Here is a 23,133-nt window from a genome sequence, read left to right on the forward strand (position 1 = left end):
AAACGAAGTGCTCGCCCAAGCCAGCATGCTGACTGCCCATAGATGGTGCCCCTGCGTAGCAATATGGTGGCGCCCATGAAAAAACGGTGTATACCTCAGCCACTGGACCAAGGCACAATGAGGAGAGTTAAGTCGTACTTCCGGCGGCACCTTTTCAGCAGCTTCTTATAAACCTGCACCTGCAGCACTTGACAGTCGTCAACATCAGACAGGCTGCGGAGATGCTTACAAGCACATAGTGAATGTCGCAATGCCTGCCATTCAAAACTGCTGGAAAAAAGATGGCCTGACAAGAACAGATAGCCAGCCACAAAACGAACACGCAACGGAGGGCAATTCGAGTGAGCTCTGGAGCGAGGTTTTCGAGCAGCTAGCTGTAGATGTTTCACACACATTTGACGATAACGTACAGCGTGACGAGGCTGGACATGAGCGGAGATGATCATTGACTACATCCTGCAGGGCATCCAGGGTACAGTGACTCAGGATGAGGAAGGCAGCAACGACGACATAGATGATGATGCCATGGCCTATAAGGGTGCTGAAGTAGCACTTGAAGATTGACATGAGTCAGCATCAATGACAAATGTGTTGGACTACTTAAGGGAACTCTGCAAATTCCTAGCCAAATGCGGCACAGCGACCAAAGCAGTCCATAATAATGTGGACGATATTGAATCATTCCTGCTGCAGTGCGTTCCACCCGTCAGAAAAAGATCACAGACAACTTTAATTAAATGTGTGCTTTCTGGTGATCATGCTTGCATTTTTGTGAGAAATTACAGTCGAAACCTGCGGTAACGAAATCCCGAGGAAACGAAATTCTCGCCGCAACAAAATATTTTCGGATCCCCGGCGAACAGCCATAGGAGTCAATGCATTTCCTATCTCGCGACAACGAAACTTTTTTCTATAGCAATCCCTCATCAACAAAATTTTCTGAAACGACAGTCCGCAAATAATCTATTCATGTAACACTAGTTGTGTCCAGAAACTGCTCAAATGCATTCATTGTGCGCTTAAATTGCATTTACTACCACCACAGCACACTTGCGTGGCCGCCGCCATCATTGTTTACAATAAAAAAAAGCCTCGCACCACCTCTCGTGACAGACGACAGCAATGATGATGATCGTGGTCGTTCGCCCGTCGCAACGGGTGACTGGGCAGTGTCCGGGCCAAAAATGCAATTAGCATTTAAATGATACAAATAAAAAAAGACAAGAACCGTAGGTGATCTCGCAGTGAGCACATTTTATTTAATCCTGTGTGCCATTACAGCTTGTGCTAAACGTGGAGCGAAACGCCTGCATGCGTGGCAGCCAAATCGACGTTGTGGGGTCTGATGTGGGGATTCTCACACCGTACTCTTGGGACAAAGGAACGACAACACAGTAGTACAAACAATCACAAGGGCATTTATTGCACCTTTCATACATCTATGCCTGCTAGCCGAGTTGCTATCCACAAAAACATGCCGATGGGCGCGCGACAAATCTAGAAGTCCGACTCACCGCGTCCTCGCGAGCGAATATGTTCGCTCCATGCTGGATCCCAATGCCTGGTCGTTCGCGTGTATAAGTCACGCGAATCGTGGCGCGTTCGAAGGCGGCCAGGCGAGACGGTCTCGCCGAAGCATCGGTCGGCGCGCACGCGGGAGTCGTCCCCCGCCGTGCGCCGACCGGCCAGGAAAGAGGGCCGCTGCACGTGCGGCACGGCACGTCAGTCCCGCTCGCTGTCTCGAAGCCAAGAGAGCGCGCCTTGTCTTTCCCGAACCCAAGTAACCGCACAGCGGCGCGACGCTCGCGCCATCTCTCGCACTGCGCCTGTACCATTCCGACCGCCGCGTGTGCGGCGAAGCCGCACTACAGGAGACGCGCTATGCGGGAAAAACATCAGGGGAGGCGCGAGGGTCGCGCTTCCCCACAACGTGAAGGCTCCGATAACCCGGATGACGCTGTAGTATCAATGGGCTTTGTGTACCGCCGCACATGGTCGTGTGCTCAGTGTCGTTGGTGCTAGAGCGTCAATTGTGTGTCTCTGTGCCAATCAGGCCATTTGCTTTGACAGCCTGCTAAGATGCCGCCTCCAGCCAAAAAGAGGAAATTTATGACACTGCAGGATAAGGCTGCAATTATTGCCCAAGCTGAAAAGGGCAGGAAGAAAATGGATATCGCTGAAGAATTTGGAATTGCGTGCAGTTCGATATCGACGATTCTGAAAAACAAGGCCTCCATTCTCGGCGCACTCGGAAATGGTGTGAGTGCGAAAAACAAAACGGTGAGCGCTGCGGCTTTTGCAGACGTTGACAAGGCGGTGTTTGCATGGTTTTGTGAACAGCGTGACAACAAAGTGCCACTGTCTGGCAGAGTTCTTCAGCAGAAAGCGCTGGACTTCACATGCATTCTCGGGCATGCTGATTTTAAGGCTAGCCCTGGCTGGTTGAGCCGTTTCAAAGCCCGCCACGACATAGTGGCCAAAGTCATTTCCGGGGAGGCAGCAGCCGTCGACCCTTTGACAACGTCGTCGTGGCTGCTGACCAACAAAGAAGTATTGGACCAGTACAAGCCCTTGGACATTTACAACGCAGATGAGACAGCCTTATTCTACGAGATGCTGCCATCGAAGACCCTGGACTTAAAGGCCAGAAATGCCGCGGGGGGAAACACAGCAAGTGGCATGTAACAATTTTGTTTTGCACCAACATGGACGGCACAGATAAATGGCCACTGCTTGTAATTGGCAGAAGTAAGAAGCCCCTGCTTCAAGGGAAATCGTCGGCTGCCCCTACAGTACACCGTGAACCTGAAGGCATGGATGATCCGGGCCATATTTGGCAGCTGGCTCGAGGCCTTCGATACGGACATGCGGAAGGCAGGCAGATTGGTCTGCCTTTTTTTTGGACAATTGCAGTGCCCATCATGTCGATGACGTGGAACTGGGAAACGTGCGCTTGTTTTTTTTCCCACCGAACTGCACTTCCGTGCTGCAGCCACTTGATCAAGGCGTCATTCATAGCGTCAAGTGTGCCTACAAGGAGAGGCTGATTCAGCGTCTGCTGTTGAACCTCCAGTTGAAGCGTCTCACCGTAGTGGGCATGTTCATGGCGCTTGAGATTATGGCCGCCGTATGGGTTGCGCCGTCGCCAGCCGTGATAGTTAATTGTTTTTAATCATGCCGGCTTCATTGCCACTCGGCAAGCATCATGCGCTGATCCAGTGGCATTGCAAGAAGATTTGCCTGAAGGTGCACTAGTTGACAGTGCTGACGGTGCAGTACCACCATCGCTGTCCCACGCATGGAATGAACTTTCTGCCGTGACAGATGGTGTTCCGGATGGCCTCAGCATCAATGAGTTCGTTCGTGTGGATGAAGGTGTTGTCGTCCATGAAGAGATGACTGATGAGGTGATCATAAGTAGCGTTTGCCAAGGTGCCAAGGACGCCGACGACCACCAGACACCATATCAACAGAGGACTACGAACCCGCGGGATGTGTTGAATGCCTTCGATGTAATTCGATAATTTTTGGGTGAACATGATGACGACGTGGCAATGGACCACTACTTGCAGTGCGAGTCGAGAGCAGTAAAAGTGCTGCAAGGTAAGGCTTGGCAAAGTAAGCTGACTGACTTTTGGCAATATTTTTAAATTTTTTTTGCAAGCCAATTTCCTTCTCTGTCTTTTCTGCCTCATTCTCACACTGACGAAATTCCTGCAAAAGCGAAATGTTTTGCTTTCCCCGGCGATTTCGTTATTACGGGTTTCGACTGTAGTCCAAGGACATACTGTTGCAAAGGTAGGAGGTTAGCGATACTGAAATTTGACTGTTTTGGTTAATTTTGGGGCCTTTGCTATATCGACTTTTCAGAACAACAGACATTCTTCCACAGTCCCCTGAAGCTCGTTATACCGAGATTTCACTGCACTTCGTTACATCGAGGATTTTGCTATACTGAGGTTCATTATACCAAGGTTTAACTATAGTAGACTGTGACAGCCTCTGGTTTTGTTGCTGCGAATACTTGCAGAATTTGTCCCCTGTCAAGTGGGGTATGAGGCAACAGCCAGCACATGCCAACTGCTGAAAATGAAGGCAGCGTCTTTCAGTGATGCCACAGCTTCTACAAAATAATGTGGTTCAAATACATCCTGGAAGTAAATGACGAAGCACAAACTATAAATGAAAAGCCACTATGAAGGCAACCAGCTCGGATCCATATTCTGCGAAGCTTCACAAAGGGTTCTCAACTAGCAGAACTGTTGCCACATTATTCAGTGTAACACTTGCTTGGCATCCAGCAATGCATACCACAACACAATGGTATGAGTAGACTGCATGTGCAGGAACAACAAAACTCTGACTACAGTGAAATACTTGACTATGAACACCACTGGTGCACATACCAAAGCTAGTTGAATGAATTCCTGGCGACATGCGGCCATGGACAAGTCCTGGTGTCCTGGCAGGGGGTGACATACCAAGCTGGGCAGGCAAGGGAACAACACCAGCTTGCACACTAGGAGGCGGGTACGGTGGTCGGCTCTGCAACAAACATTGCACAGGACACCTTCTTTAACTGAGGTATTCTAAACGTTTCCTTGCTCTAGACAAAGGAGACACAGGAATCAAAGATGTTCCCCAGATACCATTGTGATCAACAAGAACAGTTACCAAATCTGTATGGCAGCATCGCAACAGATAAGCTTTTCTCTCGGCATGTTTCCTAAAAAGTTGGGATGTTTCAACAATGCCAAAATGTTGTTTAAAAGGGGGTGCTAATCGGCTTTCTACATTTGTTCGATTATTTACAGAAAAATGCTTGAATAAATTATTGTCCCATGTCCCTCACAAATGCTCTTATCTGAAGCAAAGTTGCCAATCTTTTTGCATGAGATACATCTCAATCTTGACATTAACCATTTGAGGGTCAAAGAGGTGAAAATATGGTGCCACAAATAAGTCCAAATGGTCGATGCCGCATATTTATAGATGCCGTTTGTAAAATTTTCAACTCTGTTGCCCAGCAAGTGCTGCCACCCTGTGTTGATATAAGAATTATTCTTTTTTTTCACTCTGTAGACTTTTGGTTTTGATTCGACAGCTTCTTAACGCCGGCACATTGGCAACCGCGCGTACATCTGTGTGTATGCATGGTGGCTAATTTTGGGTCGTGATGACCGAAATGACGCTCAAAAGGCTTAGCCGCAGATTTGATGATTGCTTGTGCCATGTGCTTGGAAGCGAAGTACGAAGCACTGAAACTCGAAAAGCTTATCCACGTGTCTGAGGATTCTGCACGCGAAGCTGCGTCATTGATGCTCAGTGACGAAATGCTCAGAATGATTCGCTGCGAATCCGAGTAGTCCGGAAACGGAGTGATAGGCCGCGTTTCTGCGATGCCCACGTCACGCCTGTTTCGATACTAGTCAAGATCACAGTGGTCAACACAGAGAGCCCGTGAGTGCCGCACTAATGATGAAGTGCACTAAAGCCCCGTGGCGGGTGTGGATAATCGGAGACTCTGGAACAACTTTGAATCATTTGCTTTTTGTGTGCTTGTTTCTGTATTAGCCTTGTGCACGACCGATGGCGGCGTTACAAATGACACTCCGGTGACGTCAAACGGGGGACTCACTTTTGTCATCTGCTTCGCTCCCACTAAAACAGCTTCATAAAAGTTTCAGAGCGAGATCTTGAGAAAATATTACTCAGCAGAATTTTTCACCTTTGCACTTTCTGGAGACCCAAGAAAGCTAAAGGAATCCAACGGAAGACTCACTGAATATTGACTGCATAGATAAATGTGTGCTGAAGCTTGTGATATTTTTTTCTTTCTTTTTGTTTTACAACACAAGGTGTCTGAATTGTCATTTTTTAGATTACCTTCATCTCAGGCACACTTTTGGGATGAACGAATAGCTACACCATAGATTAAAAAGTCAAGCTGAGAAAGTGAGAATGTCACAACATGCATTGTAGCCGAAGGAAAAAAAAAAAGCAAGCTGTGAGAACATGCTATACGGTAGCAAAGAAATCAGCTCTGAAAGTTATGCACTTTTTCCGTCTGCTTCATTTTTTTTCTGTGTTTCTCCTTTCATACGTGCAACTCTTCCTAACATAGCTATGTACCAACTCGCCCAGCAAGAAGTTCTTAAAGATAAGCAGAAAGGCGAAAAACACCTTTTTGAGAAAATGGCTCTCAAAGTTGCACCTTCTCTTCAGTTTTCTAAAAGGCACCAAATTTGTAGTTTTTGGTGTGTTTTGTTATGCAGGGCTTCTAGAACTTGTAGCCTCTAGTCTGGCATGCCTTCATCCCCGCGGGTCTGAGACGTCCCCAAATGGAGGCATAGGCCACACTTCTGCAATGTCCACACAGCCGTAGTGCCCATTATGACACTCATTGAGATTACAGAGATGATCGAGAGGTTGCGAGGTGTTAAGAGCCAAGCAGACGCCGCTTTGAAGCAAGTGCAGAACCCGTGGCGAAGCATGCTAGAGTAATGTGGTGGCCGCAGCTGATAGGAGACTTTGGAACGAATGCCAATCATTTGCTTTTTGAGTGCTTATTTCTTTGTCGAGGAGATAAGTGAGGTGGCAAATTTGAAGATGGAGAAATGTAGTTTCCGATTAGAGTAAGATAGAAAAGCTTATTTCACTGTTCCAAAGATACTGTCACTTGAAAAACACAGTTTTGTCGAAATTTGAGAAAATTTTCCCCACCTAGGCTGATGTAACAAATTTTTTAAAGCACTTCTGCGTGGTTTTCAGTGAAAATGTTTTGGAATCAGATAGAAAGGAAGGTATAGAAACTGTGGAGATGGGTTTGCACAAAGCTCACCCTACGAGCGATGGTCAGGAAAGGGCATGAAGCTACTCCCCTCCTCTCCTCAACGCACAAAGGCGCTACGGCAGGGTTTGCCGACTGTGACATGGTGCAGAGAAGGCTCCAGAGTCAGATCACCAACAAACGCAAGTTTATTCACCCAAGATACAGCACAAGGCAACAGTCGCGGTGCTTATGGGCAAAGGCTCACCACGAGATCTATCGAGTACACACACCTGCTGCGCTAGGGCTAACTGGGAAGTGGTCCACCAAGCGTGAGAACGACAAGTTGCGGGAGCGAAGTCCCATGTTGCGGGACTGTGAGAATCTGCCGCAATAATAAAGCGCTCAGCGGAAGAGAGCTTGGGTGGAGAGGGCGCCTGGGGGCCGCCACTCGAGAGGCCAATCAGGGTGCGACCCGGTGACACTTGCTCCATAGAGAACTTTCTCTATGCTTGCTCGTGCGGTGATTCGAGCTGGGGAGAGAGAGGCACGGTTTGCGTGAGAAATTAGCTCCGGCGTGCTAGCCATGTCCGCCATGTTGCCATTACGGCGGCGGTTCCCGGAGATTGAGCTGAGCACAACGCTCGAGCTGGGGGAACAAGGCGCGGGAAGGCACCTTGATCCCCACAAAACTGAAAATGTGAATTTCAAAAAATCAGCTTTTTTTTTTGCCCCTTTACTCAATGCTAAAGCTGTTTGCCTCTTTAAAGGGCCCCTCACCAGGCCCCATAGCAAATTTACATTATATGCTGGAAGTTGTTACGTGTTCGCCAGGGAGCGTACTGTTGCAAACATTCTTCAAATCGGTTCATTAATAGCCGAGATAGGAATATTTCAGTGCCCCGAACTCATGATTTCAGCAGGCGGGCTCCACTGATAAGCAAGATGCTCTCTCCACTCGCCCTGTCTAGCCTACGCAAGCAAAATTCCTTCCCTGTGTTCTCCCACACCGGACCTCGAGGATTGCGTGACGCGTAAATCACAGGCCCCGCCTTTTCTTTTTTTTCCGAGCGGGATCTCGGGAGCGGCTGACACAGCCGCCACTCAGGTCAGCGCACCAGCGTGTTCCATTCTGGCGCTATGTGCACTTGAGCTTATCTTCTTTGGTTGCTTTGGAGGCAATTGTCAGCACCGCTACAGGCCCCCTTCCCCTTCTAGCGCAAGGCTTGATTGAAATAAAGTCCAATGGTAAAGTCCAGGTGAAGAGTCCAGGTAAAGTGTGCAGATGGTGTCATCGTTGGTAATGTCAGGTTTTTGTAATCCGAGAGAGATGTACCAGACAGCACCAGTCGGAGCTCCAGAAATAGACTGTCTGGCAACTCGGGACTTGCGTGGAGATAGCACAAGAGTTGGTTACTCATGATGTTCACGTAGAAGTGATCCTTGAGCTGAAGAAACCAGATGGAAGAGCTGCTCCTGCAAAACTTCGGTAGGCCATGCATCCGCAGAAGGTGCGAGCACAGTACATCGGAAGGCTCGCCTGCTACTGCTTGTGGTGAAATCTCGAATGCAGATAGCATTAGGGTTGCGGTGGTCACTGAATGCATCTTGAAGGTTGTACTTGTGGCGTTGCTGTGCCTGCGAGAGTAAATTTGCACCTAGTGGAGCCAGTGGAAGAGCTTTTGTATTGGTGATGACTGAGGTGCCCTCCAACGGGAAGTGGACAGCTTGCGGAAATGTCCAAGGAAGAAGAGGGCAGGCCATAGAATAGCTGAAAGCATTGACATTTGGCCCAGTGAATTCCTTGGAGTCGTCGCGTAGCTGCCTTTGGGTTGGGGAAGAGGCTCATGAACTGAGTAGAGGTCTGATGCTGGGGCCGGCGCATGCTGATGATCGGCACGGGTGGACGCAGGCAAATTGGGACGACAAGACGGGAAATGACGCAATGGTTAAAATGGTGAGACCTGTTGTGAGGGAGTGCTCGAGGTGGCATAGTGAGCAATGACGGCTGCCCGCAAGTCTGCATAGACGTCGGGGCCACGGTGTGACAGCCGAAGCTTAGAACCTTGTTCAGAAAGAAATGGCTGTTTAGCTGGAAGAACAAGACGTCTGGCATGTTGCTGTAAAATTCCTGGACACCCTAAAATTGCAGGATGTCAGCCGGACTGCGCCAGGCCACGTCACTACTCGCCTCGGTAGAGTCGGTCTGCTGACGCTGGCATGGCTGGGCACGGTCATCCGGTATAATAAATTTGTGGGAAGCCTGGGTTCAGTCGTACAGGTTACCAATTTGTGGGAGGCAGCGCCAAGAGGTAGCCGCCGTGGCCAGTTTACTTAGGGCGGCCAGGCATGGTGCAGCAGGATCTTGGGAGTGGCAGACACCGTGACAGCAGAGGTCGAGTGCACCTAGCCTGTTCTATTCTCAAGCTACCTGCACGTGAGCCCATCTTTTTCACCTGCTTTGGAGGCAATAGTCGGCGCCGCTAAAGTTTCTATATAGTAACCCATTAGGTGATGCTGCTGTTCCAGTGCTTGGAGAGCACAAAATACGAATTTGAAACCATCAATAGCTGGTTATCAATAGGAATAGCCATGGGCAGAGAAGTGTTAACAGTGTATAACAATTACTTTCAATATACAGTGGAATTTGAATAATTCAAACTCTAAGTGCAGCTGCACATAAAGGGGGAGGTGGGGATCAGAGGTGAAATTCTCTCTTTTGTAGTAGAGCAATAACATTTGGCATGCTTATTGGGAAGTGTGCTGAATGAATAATTACAAAGTTTCATTAAGATACCTCCAGTAGTTTTGACATAATTTTTATTTGCATCATTGTTGTACCAAACTTGCAAAAAGCCTGGTGTGACAAAAACACATGGTATAAGCCCACAGTTGCCCCTATATTTTAGCCATAGGAACGGTTAATGCAGTGACATTCTCCAAATATCTTTATCACCCCGATTTTTTACAAAGGACATTATATCCATGTTTGTACAATGCAGTTATCGTCATGTCAAATTAGCTAAAAAGAAGAAATGAGAAAGTAATTAAAAAGCATAGGGATGTCACTGTGTAGACAATTTATTAAGGAATACAATGGAATGGAAATCATGAAATCTATCAAGTCGTAGTAGTGCTAAGCTTTCTGCAAGCAGGACAGTAGGGTCAAAACACATTTCGGAGAAAACTGGCACTAAAGTTGCATAGCCACTACATGTCCATCAAAATGCCCCAGGGCTGTATTTGCTTGCAGGGGTCTTCTTATGTCCATGCTCTTTTATTTGTCCTGCAAGCCATACTTTTTCTTTGTTGGTCCTTTTCCTCAGCTCTTTGAAGGGCAAGGCTGCCAGGTTTGATGCCCACAGATTTGCATATTTCATTGTAGGCACACAAGTTCCCGAAGTTGTAGCGTGCAACTGCTTTATGTACTGCTGTATCCACAGCAAACAATGAAGCATTCTGATCCTTTGAAGTCACTGACCAGAAGACTCAATGCAGGCTTTCTGCCACATTCTTTGTCTTGTTGGCCTTGCACCGCTCCAGCATTTGAGGGTCAGACAGGTAGACAGGCAGCAGTGGCTCTGATACTCGTCTCGACAGCTTGTATTTATGAGGCGGTGGTGGCTCCATTTCGGCCTGTGTTGACCGATGCCTACATCAATTATGAGGGCCAGGTGGGACAGCTCATGATGAAGCTCGTCATCTGTAGAAGTCGCGTGATAAAATGTGGCCATCATGGCCCTGAGCATGTCACTGACGTCTGTGTTTCTGTGCAAGGCTAACCATAGTAGCTGGTCAGATTTTAATTAGGTCCTGTGTGAGTTCACCTTTCCCATCCAATGGCTTCCCTTTCTTTGCTCTTGTCACCAGTGTGCGAAAAGCAGTGCCCATTCTCTTCTGCAGATGATTTATGCAGTCCTCCTTATTCAGGGGTGTACAGTCGCCGACCGATTTTCCGGACTCCAAAAATTCGGACATGCCCGATTATTCGGTAAGCTTCGCAGCACCGCCATTCTCCCCATAGACCATAATGTATAACAACTGCCGAAAGTTCGAACACCTTGCAACCTCTCGTCTGATTTTTCGGACACTCCTTGAGCCAACTTGGTCGAGAGCACCATGCACCGACTCTAACCGGTGCATGGTTCGAATTGCTGAACGCCATTTTTGTTTTGAACGGAGCTTCCTTGCTGCCCCACGAAGTGGCGCTACTGGAAGTCCCCGTTAATCATCATCGTTTCTGCCTAGTTCGATAGAGTGGCTCTGCAGCAGTTCCGGTTTCAGCTTGGTAAGCCATGTCAAGACAATCCAGCAGCTGATTTGTTTCTTCGCGAACGACGCTGCGAGCAGACCACGTTTTTTCGTTTGTGTGGCTGGTGTCGGCACGGTGGTGTTTGCTTTGTGTGCTGTGTCGAGGTTTCGGTGATCCAACGCGGCATACGGAAACATCGCGTCAAGTCTCTAATGGTGCCGACAGTGCCCGCGCAGACTGCGCTGCGGAATGCCGGCAAGCGGGTGCCGGGAGGCCTAAGATTTGTCGCCTTCTGATGTGCTCCCTACCGACGCGGAAAATGTTCTGCCGAGACTTGCGCAATGGTTGCATTGTGATTCCGGACACCGTCTCATTGACAGTTTCACAGGTGCTGACACTGATGTACTGACATGCGCAGAACTCGACGACGGCGAGATCATTCGTCAGGTTTCTGCTGCACCGCCCGACGATAACAGAGTCGGAAGTTGACGCACCATCTGCTACGCTGCCGTCGCATATGGAGCATGTACAAGCAGTGACTGTGCTTTCAGCCGCCTATAGTGACCGTACGACCCTCTCCGAGATTCAGGCTTATCTGATTGCGCGTAAACTGAACAGCGTGCAACGACGCATTCACGATTTCTTCAAGCCTACTGCCGAGCCTGAATAAGTGCGTGGAAATAAAGGATTTCATTTTTTTTTTCCTTAATCTGCTTTTTCGAACACCCGTTTATTCGGACATTTCCGCAGTCCCCATGAGGTCCGAATAAACGGTCGGCGACTGTAAAGCCATATACCTCATCCTTGCAGAGTGCAAGATATGTTTGGCTGCCGCCACTGCGTATCATATTCGTGATGTGAAGGCCATATCTGCTGAAAGTGTGTTTGAAAAGCCCCAGTGCAGCTTCCACCTCTATTCGATTTGTCCTGAGCCAACGTCTGTATTTTTCTGGCACTGATGCTGCTCAATTTAACTGTCAAAGCTAGGGCCACTTTCTGCTGGTCGCTGACGGCACCCTAGACAGAAGTTGGGAAGTATGATACAATCCAGCAGATGTCCAGTATAAAATTCAATAATGCAGCCTACACTAATGTGAAAGCTGTGGCCTCATGTAAGCCACGTGCCATCAAAACGACTTTGACGTTATTTGGGCTGGATGGCTGCCTGTTATTGTAGACATCTTTTATTGCAAGTACCGCATCTGCAACAATGTTTGTGCAGCTTCTTCTTTTCCAGGTTCGAGCGCTTTTTTTTTTTAGATGTTCCTGATAGGTTTTTTGATACAGCCCATGGTGTGAGACATTCATTGCGACCCAGCAGTCATTCAGGGCAGTGGGTCCTTTTTCAATGGTCTTGATAGCTTGCACAGCTCTTGCATTCACTTCAAAAGCCCTTCCTTCAGACTTTATTTTTGATGACCAATGTGAATCAATAGGGCCACAAGCAGCACAGAAAAGCACAAATTTTACTGCTAAGCCAAATGTTGTCTCATGCTGCACTGATGAACCGTTTTGAAGATAGTGTGGGTAGAGTGCAGGCCCTATTAGTGAATTCATTGCACTAGCCTGTATTAACGTGAACTGATCCTCTTTTGGGGCCGACGCTTCCTTTGTCCGTTGCGTGAACTCGAACTCTTGTGCTCCGTCGTCGACCCACGCGAAGTGTACTGCGGACACTGCACGCTTGCTTCTCAGCTGCTTCTATGGACATAAAATGAGGTTCCAGGTGCACCTGAACAGTGCACTTCCGCTTAGGCAAAAGTTTCCCATTGTCCTGAATAGCTGGCGCTGCATCGTCAGTCACCATCGCAAGAATGGAACTTTGCCTGCATCGGAACTGCACTGAGATGTCACAGATAGTTGACAATGCTGAGTCTTCAGATTCACCGCTGGGCATCGATTCTAAGTGCAGGTGACCCTGAATGATGCGACTGCAGTTAGGCTAACGTTCACCGTCGTCCTGAAGAGCTGGCACCGCATCATCACCTGCTGCTACTAATGAACCAATTTGAAAAATAATTGTGGTAGAATGCTCCTTAGAGGGCACGTAACAACTTCCAGCATAATACCGAAATTGGCTATGTGGCCTGTTGAAGAGCCCTTAAATAGCCAAAATACAAATACAGTAAAAGTTCGTTAATTCGAACCGCAAGGGGACGCCATCTCAGTTCGAATTAAACGAAGTTTGTACTAACTAAAGCAATGAAGAAAAACAGGACACCGCGACCAGGAAGCAGCAGGGCATGGTGCCAGTTCAATTTAATGTTTGAAAAAATCCGTAGAGCCTTGTAGGACCTCGGAGCGCCAACTTTCACATGTTTCAAAGTTAACAGCCTTCATCTCCCCTGACACCGCACGAAACACAAGGTCGTACCTTTCACGGAAGGTCGGGGTACTTTGCCAGCCGCATCCTCTTCCTTTCCCTGGCAACTTCTGCCTCTAAGGCGTCTTCAATCGCCCTCTTATTTTTTATATAAGTGGACAGCGTGCTCTTCGGTATCCCATGCTTCTTGGCGATTTCTTGTTTCGACAAGACTCCGGCGTCCACTTCCCGTAAGATGTCGCATTTATCCTTCAGTGTTTTGGCGCAGTATTTACCGCGGGCGCCGCCATTCTGAAACCGCACGTCAGCACGGCGAAGCACACCACCGAGGCCCAACTTTTCAAGCGATCCGCACAACAAAGGTCGTAAGCGCGCCGAAAACCAGAAAACTCGAGGCTGTCGAAAGCGGCCGAGACCACCGCGAGTTCAGGACAAAGACGTTGACGAAGGCTCCTCCTATTCGTTCAATTCTCGAGCGCTAGCGGCGCTGCGATGTACTGGATTCGCTGTATTTTTTGTGCTGGTTGCGCCATCCATCGGTTAACAACTGCAGCTATACGACAAGATTCTTAGGCCTCTGAGATCGGCGGCTCAAAACCAGAAACCGCAGTTCTCGGAGGTAGAGAGAGGGCGTAGCTGTTGCCACAGCTGTCACCCCTTGCCCTCCAGCCTCTGCGCCGGGTGCTGGCACCGGTTTTACCCGCTTTTTCCTTCTCTCCCCATTTTGGAGGCAACTCAGCCACTGCAGCCTCGCGACAAGGCCTGCTCTGGCCATGTGCCAGGCGGCACGCCGCCCAGGCGCGGCGGCGCGTAGTTCGAATTAACCGTGCAGAACCAACTCACGTCCGAATTAACGGGCTTTTTTATACATGGACTTCTATGGAGCTTGGCCGGACCAAATCGTACAGTTCGAATTATCCCGAAATTCGAATTACTGAAGTTCGAATTAACGAGCTTTTACTGTATTACAGTGCTGCGATACCATGATCTCAGGAGGCGAGCGTCGCCACCAACATAACACTCTCTCCGCCACATGCCCTGTTGAGTCTCTGCAAGCGAAATTCCTTCCCTTCGTTCACTAATACCAGAGCACGAGGATCACGTGATGCATACGTTATAGCCCTCCTCTTTATATTATTTTATTTTTTTGCTCCCTTTTTAGCTGCGTAGCACACTTGCACTGATGGTGTTGCGCACGAGCGGCTGCATTTGTCTTGTTTTGCACAATGCATGATTTTGCGTGCTGTGGACAGGAACACTTGACTAGCGTGTAAGTCAGTGCTACACAAACACTGAGGCAGACGCAAGTGGATCACAGGGCATGACAGTACGCTGGAACACGGTAGAAAATGACATAGTTTCTCTCTCAGCGCGCACAACTGAATGATTTCGGAACAAGCAGACGAAACGGAAGTACATCTCTCTTGATATGGTACGAAGTAAAACAAAAAGTGTGTTTTATTATTTCTCTAAACTTTAATTAATCTATTGAAGCAACAGATTACATAAGTAACAGAGGTTGCTTTGAATAATTCTCGAAGTCATTTGTCACAATGAGCGACTCCACAGCATATGCACGTACGGAGCCACACATGTGCATATGTCACCTCTCCGTCTTTGAGTGCGGCGGACGTGATGAGAAGGGCGAACGTTTGGTTTGAAATTCCAGCTTAATACTTAGCAGGCACGACCGTTGGCATGCATTGTATGCACTGCGCTCGTCAGCTCAAAATGGCCAGACCTGGTGAGGGAGGGACCCTTTAAGGCAAAATTCAGATTCATCTGCTCTCTGACCCGACTGCAAATTACTTGAATTCTTGGCCCGTCAAAATATGGTACTTGCAATGCAAGATGGAAACAGGAGCTGGCGTGTGGCGACATTGCTAGGTCAGAGGCACCGCCACACTAGGCCTTTTCGCACATTGAAATACACAGAGATTTTACATTAGAAGTGTCAGTTGGAATAAACCAGAAGTTTGAATTGAGTTTAATTAACAAGATGCCCCTGTATTTTATGAAAATTTCCCTGTAGTCCAATTATCTATAATTTTATGGTTAGCTGTATATCTTAGGAAATGTAAACTCTGCTTGGGTGTGCAGCTGAAGACGTACCCAAGCGCTACGAGGCCTCCAATGCTTGGGTGATCTAATTTGGAACACTCTAATGCAGTACTTTAGTCAAAGGCTAAAACTGTCACTGTAGATTGTTCACAAAGCATGACTAGTTTAATATACAAAACATCATAATCAGCCTATTTATCCACTGGAGGACGAAGGCCTTTTCCAGCGCTCTGAGATTACCCTTGTCTTGCGCCAGCTGACACCATTTTATGCCTGCAAATTTACTCATTATTATCAGCCGCCCTAATTCTCTATCCTGCTTTTTTGCGATTCCTTTTTATACCAAACGTGTAGCCTATACTTTCTATACTCGTGTAATGAACACACTTTTTGCTTTGTTTTTTCCCCAAAAAAACAAAGCAAAGTTGGGGGGAGCGTTTATTATGTGGGGTACATTTTACAGGAGCCTTTTCGCAAGAACAAAAATTGATAAGAAAGACAGTAATGATTTGAAAAGTGCATTAGATAACCTATCCTTGCAGTAAAAATACACGCATACTATTTGCAAATCGTAACAGTGCTTTTATGCATTTCACTCTTTACTGGAATCACCACACCTGTCATGCAGGTCGCTGGCCGCTTCATCCACATCATGGTTCCACAACAGCTCGTCCTAGCTACCCCTTCCGACAGTCTGCCATTATCGCAAGCATCACATTGAAACGCTGCTTTTGAGCACCTGGCGCTTTGAAAACCACGCTGTGTGCATCACTTTCCTCAGCCGTCCTGCTCATCGGCATGTTGAAGTTTTCAATGTCTAATCAGCGTTTCTGTTTTGTGAGCCAACAAACTCTGTACCGCAGCAGGCTTATAACTCGATTTAAGGCCCATCATACACAGCGAAGGCAAAGACAGGCACAAAAGAAAGCAATAGACATGAATTCGACACTGCGCCCAACAATGCTCACTATGCCGACGAAGTGTCGCCAGCCTCCTCTTCACTTAAACTCTCCTGTGCACCGCGCCCCCAGCTGCACATCATGCACAAGACGCTGCCCTATTATGTCAGAGTAAACTGCATAAAGTTGCTGTTGCAGAGAGCGGGTATCCCCCCCCCCTTGTCGAGCCTGTTAGGTGCCTTTGCTTTAGGCACTGGTGGCAGGCAAGCGCTAAGAACAGGCCGAGTGTTAACACGGTCACTCTCTCCATCGGGTGCTGAGTGAGTATGATAATGCACAGCCTGCTGTTACAGCAAGCTTGCCAGCAGTTTTCTCTCATCATGGCTTTGCCGTCAGCTTCTCAGCCATCAAACCCACCACCCCCTACCAGTGCACTGCCACAGCATGTTTGCCACAAGCATGGACGTGCAGCCTACATAACCTAGCAGCTGTAGAATTTCGTTTACCCTATCTCGGCGTTTCTCACGTGGCATTATGATTGAGTGCGCTTGCTTTAAACATGCGAGAAAGTAAAAGATTCTAGTCTCTCTGAAAAACTACAGCACGGCCGTTCAATCATGGGACTACACAGTAGCAAAGTTGGGGGTGCGTTAATTATGTGAGTGCATCCATTGCACAAGTATATATGGTATTCGTGGTAAGAAAACTAAGCAAGTGCTCATGGGTGACACAAAGCAGTAGGACCTACCTGGTTGAAACGAAACTGTGCCGCTTTTGGCTGGGCGCTGAAAGCAGGCAGCACTCCAGTGCTGTGTTCTGCTGATCCCCGTTTACCAGGTGAACTGGCCACACCAGAGCATGGTGACCCTGCCTCATGTTCAGGATGAACCGCAGCCCAGGGCGACCCACAACGAGGGCTCTGCAATACCAAGTCAAATGCAGTCTATTATAGCACATTCGTATTTCCATGTACAGAATAACACAGCAAATTACGCTTGTTGTGATAGTTCATCCACAAGGGCACCAAAAAATTTCAAGATAATAAAAAATGAAGATGATCACACTATTTTACACCACAACGTTTGCTCGAAATTTTCCCAAGGCCACTTTACACATTGGTAAACAATCACTGAAAACACTCCAGTCATTTCGTTTGAGTGCTGCAAAATCTCGCACATCTAGGCATGCACAAATTTTTCAGGGCTTGAGAAGATTTCACTATGTATGTAGCAACTACTGCAAAGCATTCTATTGCTCATCTCAGGCATTTTGCGGTAGGTATGTAGGTAGGTAACAGAGTTGCAGAATAGGGCTTTTCCATTCCCATTTCATTCCGGAAATCCCCTAGATATCACGTTTTGTTTATAATTTTTTTTTACTACTTGCTGTCGCATGCCTAGTAACCAAAACAAATTTTGGTATCTTAACAACATTACAAATAATGCTGCATACTATTTTTTTCACACACAAATGCGATTTTTAGCCTGTTTGCATTGCTTCCTGCCTGCAATCTACCTATTAAGAGAAATTAAGAGTTGGCTCTGTGCCGGTGCGCGAACGTTTGTATCGTCAAGGACGTGTGGACAGTCCGTCGTGTACATCCTGTGGCTTCTATGAGACAATTGAACACCTTATATTGGAGTGTCCCGCATTCGTGACACAATGTGCACTGCTAATTAAGGAATATGGACTAATTGGACTCAAGTGTACGACTCATGACGATTGGCTGTTTCCGAGTGTTGCTCAACGCGACCAGGCCCATAGAGTCCTGCCAAGCTTCATGCAGAAAACTGATTTAGCCTCTGTTATGTACGGGGAATTACTTTATTCCTCACATCGAACACATAAGAACGTAGCCTTGTCGGAGAGATGGCGACCACATAAAAATTTTTTCCACGCACCTCTATTTTGTGCTCCTCCACCAACTGAAGCCATTCAGCATCTAGCCCGCTAACATGGCAACATACTGAAACACTTATAACGTTCTCCAATGTTTCACATTAAGAAACAGCTTTGCTGCATGGCACACCCACCGAACTTTAAGGACTCCAGCTGAATTTTTGTAGCACAAGTAGTTAGCGTATTTACATGATTGTAAGTCAACCACTTTTTTTTAAATTTGGAAATCTGAAGTGGGGGGCCGACTTACAATCGAAACCAAAACATGGCACCGCCAAAAAAGCAAGACCAACAGGAGCTACAACGTAGTTACAATTTTAGGTTTGCTCTATGACCCTACCCGTAGCTTTTCGCTATCCCTCGTGTTTGTTCGCTTTTCGGAAGGGTTTTCCAACATTTTTGAGAGTTTTACAGTGCACACAACACTCATGAGGGGGTGTCGATATTTGATGGAAGCGCCGCTGTTCCATTCGCGGCGGCACCCTCACAACGGCGGCACTTGCGGGTTTCTCTTTGCCAGATGCACTTAGCTTTCACTATAGTTTGACGCGTTCCACTTGACTGCCGGCTACGTGCTACTTCTATGCTTCCTCAGTCGTCATGAGTGCGCCAGACCCACTAATCATTCGGCACTTGTTCACAGCAGCGTTCAAGAGGGCTGCCATCCTTTACGCCGAAGAAACAAATCACTGCGCAGCGGGCCGCAAGTTCGATGTTTCTGAACGGGTGATGCGAGTGGCGACTGCAGCGAAGCAAAATTTTTACCTGTCACGGCAAGCGAATTTCCCACAAGCCGAAGTCTGGACGCTTTCCGGAGTGGTAGACCAAGCTTGCGACATACATCGCTGAAATGCGTGATCAGTCCCTGCTAGTGAAGTGCGACATGGTCATGAAACAAGCCCGGATCTTCGCCTTTTAAAAACCTGTTCCACTGTAAGTACGAGTGGCAGGCGGCAGATGACCCCGAACTTATGCCAACCGGACCTGTTAAAAGAGCCTGCCTGACGGCTGCGTGTGGTTGGGTGCAATTGGCGTGGGCGGCTGTTCGACAGGATGTCGTGGAGCGGCCATTTGCCAAATGTGGAATTTCACTGGACAACGATGCGCTGTGGTACCGTGGCAACCATGACGATGGCAGCACTAGTGAAGATGAGTAGTCCAGTGACCATGTCAGCTACTAATAAATTTTAGTTATCGAATGCGCCCTCAGGTATGCTCTCCTTTTTTTTTTCCTGCCATGCGATATGGGGAGGTCGACTTACATTTGAGTCGAGTTACAATCGTGTAAATACGGTAATTCTGTAATGCAATTTCCTTGCTTTTCCATGAAGTGTTTTAATTCTACCAGAAAATCTCATTGTCTTGCCCCTCAAACAGCATCACCAAGCATTCTTAACTGCATGGGCTAGAAGTCACAAATATATGACGTAATTTCAAAATGTATAGGGTGTTTAGCTAAGTCATGACAAACTTTTAAAAATTTGGCAAGTGAGTAACGAAAATGCAACCAACTGTGTACTCATTTCTTTTAAGTAAGCATGCTCTTAAAAGAAAAAAAAAATTGATCCAACCAGCCCCATTCATTGCTCTGTCATAGTAATGTTTGCTGACCTCTAGAGCAACTCAAAGTATTTTTTACTGTGAGCTTAGGTAATTCATTAACAATACTTAATAGAGGTGTGCAAATAGTAAATATATATACTGTATCAAACATCAAATTTAATCAACAAAATATGTCGAATATTCAAAAGAACATCGAATATAAGAAAAATTTTTAACAATTTTCATGCTTACAAATGTTGGGCAAGAAAACACTGCGCTGCACATACTTGGGAATCTCCTAGCATTGCATAACGAGAAAGTAGCAAGCTATCAGCAACTTGGATATATGGAAATCAAGATATACATTACAGTTTACTGTTATTAAAAGAAACTCCAAATTAAATGGCCGCAGTGATGACAGCTCAGTGCTAGCATATGAAGGTCTGGAAAATATGTTAGGAAAATATTTTTTTATCAATAAAATACCTGTTGAGAAGAATCAAGTGCTTTTTTCCCTCCGAAGCTAAAGAATTAGTGACATTATGTTGTGCTAAATAAGAACTGGGTTTCCAATGAATAGTGGACCAGTGTATTATGGCAATCTTTTATCACAAATTGAGTTTTGCTTTCAAGTTTTTTGTTAAAATATAGAAGGGCTTTCCCTTAAAGGGAAGCTGAAGGGTTTTCCAGAAAAAATAAGTGATGAGCTGTCCGTAATGGTTTTCAACCCTCCGAATTTGAATATCGCATCAACATTGAGCGAAAGAAAGCAAGAACAGACTTTATTTCGGCGAGAAGCGCAGCAGCAGACTCGGGGCAGCTCGCGCGCCTCGTTTCCACCTGTGATTGGTCGGGCACCTGGTGACGTCAACAATGGTGTTAGTCCGGACCGACTGCTGCCGCTACACATGAAGCACGGTGCAAGGTGGTTTGGCGCTGTTGTTTTGCTGAGACAGTAATGGTAAATTTCGAGAGCTTGAGTTTCTCCGAGGAGTTCGGTGTTTCTCCCTACATGTACGAGCCAACTGCGAGGAGCCAGCTTCTCGAAGAAGCAAAAGATGCTGGTAGCAAGTAGTGGTTTCGACGGGAACGAAAGCGAAGTATTAGCATCTCCTCGTGTTAGAAATATTCTTTGGCGAGTATGTTTTTTTCAAAGCTGCATCCAGCGATCCAGTGAGTTCGTTTCCGGGCAGACAACTGCACTGTTATGTTCCTACATGCATCCTCGTAGAACGTAAGCGGGGATGCGATCGTCGGCAATTGTGCACTGCCCCAAAGCGGTCGGCAATCTACACAGACCGTTTACATGCGGGAAAACTTTTCTGGCTCTTGCAGCACGTGTAGTGGCCTTCATCATCGCGCCATCCACACGCTACTCGTAACCGGCGCCGTAAAGGTGGTGAATTCTGTCGGCTACGTGAGACGGCCGGTTTCTCTCTGTGTGTAAGAGAAGGAGGAGCGCAGCGTCCTGGCGTGCGCTGGCTTTCAAACACATACAAATTTTACACTTGCACTGGGTTATGGTAGCTGCATGTAGGTTGTTTCACAACACACGTGCGAATAGAAAATTAACGGTGCTTCGCAAAGAAACCTGTGTCAAGGCTGGGAGATAAATATGCACCTTCCGTTTAGCGGGCTAAGACGAAGGAGCTAGCAGTAAATCAAAATCCAGGTCAGGATGAGTTCATGTATTCATAAGGTCTTTCAAGACCAGTTATTAAAAGTCTGCCCGCACCCGTCCCGTCTTTATGTGTTCGTTGACCCGACCTTCTCGCGCTGCATTTAGAAAGCCTGCTAGCAGCAAGTCGTACTCTCACTCATTCACGCATTACTGATAAACTCTGGTTGTAATCGTCATCACGAAAGTGGTTATAGCACAGCATTGTTGTTCTTGAGTGCTCGAAATTCTTTTGATTCACAGCAACCTCCCACTTAGCTGAAAGCTTCTTGTCCTTGCCAGTAATGAAACATCAGAACATCGTTGCGGCCACTGGTGTTCGTGCTGCACAGAATGCCGGCACAATTGGCTCACCACTTCAATTGATGCTGTGCACGTCAACTACTACTCTACATACACACAAACAAAGGAATGCAGGGTCAAGTGAAGCAGATTATGACGGCACGCACGCAGAAACAAGCACGGTCAAGCACGGTCGCGGAGACTGCGAAGGAACGGGACACCAGTGCTGACATCACTACGCTGCGGTTTCTGGTCTCCGCTCGCATTGTCAGCATCAGCAGCAGCGCGCAATGCTTGAAGGGGAGCGGAGCCACAGCGCAATTTTAACCAATAATTACGTCGTTCCAAAGTGAACCCCCCCCCCCCCAAATTTTACCTGCATGGTTTATAAGGTTCTCGCACCCGTGTACGAGCATCTTATTGAATTCTACAGACTCTTTAGTTTCACTTTAAGGGCTAGTGGATTATCCTAAGGCTAATTTATGCTACAGATGCTGTCTGAACATCATGTGACTCGACCATCGCTCGTGCATAGCCATCGCTGGTGCTCTGCATGTTGATGCTGCCAGCAAAGAGCAGGCACAGTTTCATTATCAGGTTATCAGGTGTGGGGCGATTTGCCACCTGCGAAAAAATCTCGAGAGGAACATGGCAAATTCTCAAGATGTTCCTCTCCAAGGCTTTGAGTGACACACGGCAGCTGGGAATAGATTTGCATCGATTGGGCCCCAAACTAGAGGAGCAGGGCCACTGTGATAACTGGCCGCAAGCCCTCACGGAATGCTTACCAGAAATATCCAAGATCATGCACATGGGTTAGACTAACACCTGTTGAAGCAACGTTAAGTTCGTCGCCGTCTATCCAACATAATCTGAGCACCTTCCACCAGCTAATCGACCCTATCTTTGTACTTTCAGAAATATGCGGTGCTTTAGTTGCTGTTCACTGTAGAAGCGTCACATTATCGTTTCAACCGGTGCTGTTGACCTGGACAAACCTTGTACCAACAGAAGCGGCCCCGGCCAACGTAGCACCGTTCCGTGAATTACTGCGTTCAGGCGATGTGTGCACCTATCAGTGCACTGAACTGACATAAAGAAGCCCATTTATTTTATTTATTTATTTATGAAATAATGCCAGCCTTGGAAGGCCCAAGCAGGAGGAGTAAAGTCCTCATCAGCAGCAGCAGCAGCAGCCTGTTTTATGTCCACTGCAGGACGAAGGTCTCTCCCTGCAATCTCCAATTACTTCTGTCCTGCGCCAACCAATTCCAACTAGCACCCGTGAATTTCCCAATTTCATCGCTCCACGTAGTCTTTTGCCATCCTCAATTGCGTTTTCCTTCTCTTGGTACCCATTCTGTAACCCTAATGGTCCAACGGTTATCTAACCGGTGCATTACATGACCTGCCCAGCTCCATTTTTTC

General features: G+C 47.3%; 1 protein-coding gene across 4 annotated transcripts in view; it reads right to left on the bottom strand.

Annotated features, from left to right (window-relative positions):
- Positions 1-23,133, bottom strand: part of Patr-1 (Protein associated with topo II related - 1) — a 312,386-nt gene that overhangs the window by 154,375 nt on the left and 134,878 nt on the right. For all 4 annotated transcript variants that reach the window (XM_070527717.1, XM_070527720.1, XM_070527716.1 and 1 more), the window contains 2 exons: positions 17,053-17,223; positions 4,407-4,545 (listed from right to left, as the gene is read on the bottom strand). In XM_070527717.1, coding sequence (XP_070383818.1) covers positions 4,407-4,545; positions 17,053-17,223 — 310 coding nt within the window. The remainder of the gene's footprint in view (positions 1-4,406; positions 4,546-17,052; positions 17,224-23,133) is intronic.

This window comes from Dermacentor albipictus, chromosome 10 (assembly GCF_038994185.2).
Source record: "Dermacentor albipictus isolate Rhodes 1998 colony chromosome 10, USDA_Dalb.pri_finalv2, whole genome shotgun sequence".
NCBI classification, from domain to species: Eukaryota; Metazoa; Arthropoda; class Arachnida; order Ixodida; family Ixodidae; genus Dermacentor; species Dermacentor albipictus.